This window comes from Lactuca saligna, chromosome 7 (assembly GCF_052625555.1).
Source record: "Lactuca saligna cultivar CGN05327 chromosome 7, ASM5262555v1, whole genome shotgun sequence".
In the NCBI taxonomy this organism is placed as follows: Eukaryota; Viridiplantae; Streptophyta; class Magnoliopsida; order Asterales; family Asteraceae; genus Lactuca; species Lactuca saligna.
In genome coordinates, this window is record NC_136423.1 from 100,305,341 (window position 1) to 100,311,576 (window position 6,236).

The following is a 6,236-nucleotide window of genomic DNA, read 5'->3' on the forward strand; positions in this document are numbered from 1 at the left end:
CTTGGTTGAAACTAGAACTTTTCAAGGGATTAGTGAGGGTGTTTCTAATTTGTTTTCAAACTTTACCAAGTCATTATAAAAGTCCCAAATTAATTAACCAATCCAAATGTTAACGGACAATTTAATAAAGCGAAGCTTATTAACGGAAGAAGGGGTTAAAAGTGACGGAATAAATTTCGGGTTGTCACAAAAACATCTGAGTCCAACCACACTACATCATATACTCGTTTTTAAATTTGATCTGAACGAAGATGAACATGTTCCAGTTTCACTACCTCCCGACCAATGGGAAGAGACAAAGCAAAAAGCAAAGACAAAGACAAAGCGTCGGATTCAGATTATTTGAAAGAAATGAGAGCCGACATGAAGGGTATAAAAGACAAAATGGACAAGATTTTGCAAATTGCTTATGAAAGAGAGCTTCAGAAACAAAGAGAGAGTGACATGTGAATACTAGCGACGGACACGTCGAATATGACTAGGCCGAGCTTGAAGTGGTTTTGGCGATGAAGGAAGAAGTGAAAAAACGTTACATCAATCGTGACTATTTTATAGTTTTTGTTTTCAAGTTTTTAAATTGTTGGTGTGTGTGTTTTTTTTTAAGTTGTAGGTTTTATGTTTCTAATTTGTTTTTCTATATTTTTAGGTTTTTTTTAAGTTAAGTAATGTATGGTATTTGTATTTTTAATTAATGAAATATTATCATTTTAAAATTATATATTTTTATTAAAAAAATAAGTTTTATTAAATTAAAATAGTTAACATACAAACAAAAAATAAATAAATAAATAAAAGTGTGGCACCATCCCTTGGTGTGATAAGAAACCACACTTGTATGGTAAAAAATGACATGATACATATGTGTCGGAGGAGAGAGTGTGGTTTCGGTGACACCACTCCCTCCAACCTTAAAAAACTAAGGAAAAGCAGGTGGAGTATTTATTTTATTTTATTTATTTATTTTTTAAATTTTAAATGACAAGTAAATAAAAGAAAAACAATAAAAAGTTATTAAGGACACGACCGAAAAAGAAATTATACAGGATGGTTCGAATTAATTTTTTAAATTAAAGATTAAACATGCATTTTCGCTCTTGCACCAGTACGATTCGTGTAATTTACTCTGAAGTGAATATTGATGACAATGTTTTTAAGTGATAAAAACCATTGGAAGGGAGGAAATAAGCAATTTCCTGATTTCTCACGAAAATGGAGATCCTCGAAGGCCAGAATGTGGTGAAGTCCTGCGTTGACGGCGGTGCAGGTGACCGGAGCGTGGTGTACAAGCTGCAAGCTGCCGCCACCTTCGACCTAGAAAAGGCAGTATGCAGCCACGGGTTTTTCATGACTGCCCCAAACCACTGGGACCCTGTCTCAAAAACCCTCCAACGTCCTTTACGCCTCCTCCGTTCTCTCGATCACGAAAACATTTGTTCTTCTTCTTCCTTCACAGTTCAAATTTCTCAACCGCCTCAGTCATCTCATCTAATTGTCCGTGTATTTGAAACCGACTCTCTCTCTCCTGCACATCAGCAGTCATTAATGGTTTGTTGTTTGTTCCGCTTCTCCTCCACCTTTTCTTCTTGTATGAATGATGATTTTCCTTGAAATGGTAGATAAAAGAAACGGGTGCATCGTAATCGTCAAAATTAGGGGGTGTTTGGTTTATCTTCTTAGAGACTAAAAGGATAAGCCAAACACCCCTTAGGTTTTCAGAGAGTGAAACGGCAGTACTTTAGCATGCTATGACTTGAAGTAGATATAACTTTTGTGTGTACTCTGATTTTTGAATTTTGGGAATTATTCTAGTTATTAATTTGTGGGCCTATTTTAATTGCAGGAGCAAGTGAGAAGAATGCTACGTATGTCGGAGGAGGAGGAAAAAAAGGTTGAAGAGTTTCAAGAAATATATCATGAAGCTAAAACATCAGGTTTTGGGAGAATATTTAGGTCTCCCACTTTGTTTGAAGACATGGTTAAGTGCATTCTTGTCTGCAATTGCCAGTTAAATCTCTCTCTCTCAAAGTTTAATGGAATTGCCACTTATGTAAAATAGTTAAATGTGTGTCCTTTGGTTTTTCCCATTCAATAAAAATTCAATGGGCATTCAACTCCAAATTCATAGTATGCCAAGACAACATCCTATTATGGCTGGGTATAATTCATTGTATTGTAAACTTGGCATTCTATCTCACTCTACTCTTCCATTGAACCATGCATTATGCATTCTCTAATGGACTTGGTCTCTACCTCCTCAAGAATCATCATAAAATACAAACCAAAGGGTTCCATGACATCTGGAAATGAGAGGCAGAGCGTTGTGCATTTTCTAGTGTTACTCCTCGCCTAGAAGACCTGGGACCTCCCCTGCATCTGCATGCTGCGCCTAATAATGTGTTAGAATAGGGGAAGAATTCAAGGTCAGTTTTGATAATCAAAATGGTTCCTGGACCATGTAAAATTGATATTTTGACCCTGTAGGTTACATGAAATTCAACCTAGGATAATCCATGAGACACACTTTTAGAGTTAGGCATAAATAAGAAATGTTGGAGTTGTGCAGATTGTTCAAAATCTTAGGAGTCCCACAAAGTGGCGTATTGTTTATACTCATTCTATTTGAAATCCTAGGAGTCCATGCAAAACATCAATTAAATAGTTTTCTATATGCTATCCAAAAGTTTTTGTTCTTGTCAAGGTAACAAATGTATATAAAAACTGCCAAGAGGTTAATGCCATCTTTGGCAACTAATTCTTGCTTTTGCCCTTCTCGCTAGGTCTCTTTTGCGATCAAACGCGCATCAGTTTGCTCTAAGCAAGTTTGTGATTACTTCTTACCCTACTCATGATATTTCTTCATTCTTAATTGATCCAAATGATATATATATATATATATATATATATATATATATATATATATATATATATATAATTTGGATCAAATAAGAATAAGAAATATCGTGAGTAGTGTAAGAAGTAATCGCAACCTTTACATAGAAAAATTGATGACTGATAGATACTAAATTGGTGGTGGGCAATGTCCAATGGGCATGATCTACTTGGAACCTTTCATTATGAGTTACAATCCAATTTGGGGGGTAAATATTTTTGCCCTTAGTACAAGCGAATATAAGAAAACTCATACCTTAAACTTTTATTTCCTCATAACTTAAACCAGAGATGTTACATAAGACGAAGAGTGTACAAAAAAAAACATCTAGTTTATTAAGATAACAACACTTTAGTGATCCCTACTCCTTGTTTCCTAAGATACATATATGAACACATACATAAGCTTTAAGATTAGTGAGCAGGTATGGTTTCATGATGAAACGTATTTTGAAATGCCCAAAGAGTAATAAAAATAAAAACATGTCTTTGAGATGTCATTGTTACATGGTTAGCATGTCAAATTTTCAGAGATTCTTTAATCTTGGGTCCACATAAGGGCTGTTTGAAAAGGTCCGGTCCCAAGACGCCCCTTTATGCTATATCCCTATGATGGATATTTAATGGCTTTACTCGTCATATACAAAAATGATTTCTATGTATAACATATAAACTGCATACTAATATCATGCCATAACATATATATATATATATATATATATATATATATATATATATATATATATATATATATATATTGCCATATTGAACACATAATCATAACATTACTTCTTATGTAAAGAAAACATGGCAATAAAGTATCATGAATCCTTCTTAACACATAAATCATTTATATAGTATAAATGTATCCCAATAAAGCACATAGCATGCTTACCTTGTTCAAATCTTTCTTAGGTACTCCTAAACTCCTTAACCTTTACTACTTATGCTTTTGGAATGAAGAAGAATGGATTAGTTATAGTGATAGTGTCTTGCTTGTTCCTTTGGCCTTTTAAGTTGTAAATCTCTATGTACGGTACCTTGTCATCTTTATCTTTTAGGATTTCTTAACATGTCATGCATCTAGTCCTCCTAGCCTTGCAGTGTAATACCTTTAGCATAGTTGTCTGTGCAAAAGACAGTGTGAATAGCTTCCTCATACTAATCACAGTAAGTAGCCATGGAGATGTTATACAAAAGATCATTGATGATTACTAGTTCCTGAATGTTTGTCCATTTTAGGTGGTCTAGGACATTGAGCATGGCTAGAGCCCTCTGTGAGCTTCAGTATGAGCTGCAGCAGCCCACATCCACCACTGAATTTGCCCCAAAAACTCCTTTAGGGAAACGTAAGATGAAATCGAAAGGACCATCAAGAAATGTTGCAAAAAGATGTGCAACCATGGAAGCTGATGATGAAAGGGTAAATTATGTTGAGGTAGAAAAGGAGAAAATAGTAGAGCAGGAATTTGATCATAAACGTGATTCTGACAAGACATGTATTGGAAATTTTCCGAGCCCACAAGAAATAGCAAGTCTTGATGTAAATTTACTGGGGAGGCGGTGCAATCTTGGTTATAGAGCAAGTCGCATATTGGGCCTTGCTAAAAGTGTTGTTGAAGGTAGAATTCAACTTAGACAACTCGAACAGGATTCTTTATCATCCAATTACATCAAACTAAACGAGCAACTGGGAAAAATTAACGGTTTTGGTCCTTTTACGCGTGCCAATGTACTCATGTGCTTGGGATTCTACCATGTCATTCCATCGGATTCTGAAACAATAAGGCATTTAAATCAGGTTTCTATATAGCTTATCTTCATCTTTTTTTTTGTCCGTTCACAACTTGTTTTGGAATTGGATGGATTTGGAATTGGAATTTAGTTCATGACCGAGATGTAAGAAAGTAAGTAAATCCAGAGGTGATAGGCTTTTACTTGGTAGAAATCTATGGTTACAATACAAGGGTTTTATGAATATTTCTAACTCTGAATCTAATTCCATACTGAAATCCATTGTCAAACGGATTTTTTGAACATTTCAGCTCCATGTTCATTTGCAAGGAATTCCAAATCTGGCAATCCAAACCAAACGCATGCATGACAGATTTATCTTTATAACAAGTTTGTTGAGTGTTTATTTTTGTTTCAGGTCCACGGAAAGAAGTCGACAATTAAAAACATACAACAAGATATTGAAATTATTTATGGAAAGTATGCTCCATTTCAGTTCTTGGTGTACTGGTAAAGCTTCTTGTGCTGTTTTGTTTCAATTGTGTTTGCGGGTGTGGGAGTTTTTTGATTGGATTATACATATTGAATTTTATAGGTCGGAAATATGGTCCTTTTATGAAGAAAGGTTTGGGAAGCTGAGTGAAGTGCCTAGCTCTCGTTATAAACTTATAACAGCCTCAAATATGAGATGAAAGGAAGTTAAGTGTTATGATAAGATAACTCACTCGTGTCCTTTCCCTTTTCAAGTTTTTTGTTGTATGTCCTTTGCTTTTTTTTTGAGAAGGTGGATAAAGTTGAACTTGAACCCATCTCTAACTATTAACTACCATGAACACCAATCTATGGTAAGGCAGGTGTGTATTCTTGTCCGATTACCTGGATATGCATTTGTTACACGCCATTATGGGTCTGGACAAACTTTGTCTGAGAAAGTGAGAGCGAGTCTTCGTTCCATGTTTTTTGGGTAGGACAAAAAATTTGCAATTTTCTGGCATTGACATGAGTCCCCAATGCTTGTTTTTTCCTTCCTGTCTTTGGTAAAACTAAAATAAAACCATGCATAACTTGATGGTATTATGTACTCCTAAACAATAAAACCATCACCTCATTAAAGTGTGCATTATTTTCTCATTGCTTCAGTGCAATCACTTTCCTAATTACTTCACAAACCGGTTTGAGTTTTATCTGGAAAAAGTTTGGTCTAATTGCCAAGTATTGTCTAGCTAATAGCCGTGTCCATTTGCACACCTGTTTACTGTGTAGTTGATCTTAGGCGTTATTTGTTACAGATAATGAAATGAAAATTCACTAAAATGGTCTTTTATCAACACACTCACAACTGTTCTTCTGTTGTGAAATTGTTTTATGAATTGAATGGTCTCCCTTACAGATTTCTGAGGAATGGCATAGTCGTTTCACAAAATAATCAAAGTTAGTGATTTTGTAAAGTATGTTTTACGAAATGAATAGGTATTTTGTGGTATTTGTTTAAAAGAGTCCGTTTGGTGATTAACCTTAATAGCATACCATAAGTTGATCACATGCTTGATGGTAATTTGTCGCAGCTACCTCTTCGTATTTATGAATACTGATATACAAACATCGCTTTTGGT

The 6,236-nt window shown here is 34.9% G+C and overlaps 1 protein-coding gene across 1 annotated transcript; it reads left to right on the top strand.

The window, feature by feature from the left end:
• The first annotated feature begins 1,102 nt into the window (after positions 1–1,102).
• Positions 1,103–5,621, top strand: LOC145006124 (uncharacterized). Its single transcript, XM_078965210.1, has 5 exons — positions 1,103–1,545; positions 1,841–2,004; positions 4,132–4,690; positions 5,042–5,133; positions 5,219–5,621. Exons 1-5 carry the CDS (start codon positions 1,210–1,212, stop codon positions 5,313–5,315), a joined length of 1,248 nt encoding a protein of 415 aa, XP_078821336.1. The 5' UTR covers positions 1,103–1,209; the 3' UTR covers positions 5,316–5,621.
• Positions 5,622–6,236: the final 615 nt, after the last annotated feature.

What these genes read in the sequence shown, in the direction of transcription:
- LOC145006124 (XM_078965210.1), top strand. Translation starts at nt 1,210, where the DNA reads ATGGAGATCCTCGAAGGCCAGAATGTGGTGAAGTCCTGCGTTGACGGC. An exon ending in ATTCTTGTCTGCAATTGCCA is followed by an intron (nt 2,005 to 4,131) that starts GTTAAATCTCTC and finishes TGTCCATTTTAG; the next exon opens with GTGGTCTAGGACATTGAGCA. An exon ending in TTTCAGTTCTTGGTGTACTG is followed by an intron (nt 5,134 to 5,218) that starts GTAAAGCTTCTT and finishes TGAATTTTATAG; the next exon opens with GTCGGAAATATGGTCCTTTT.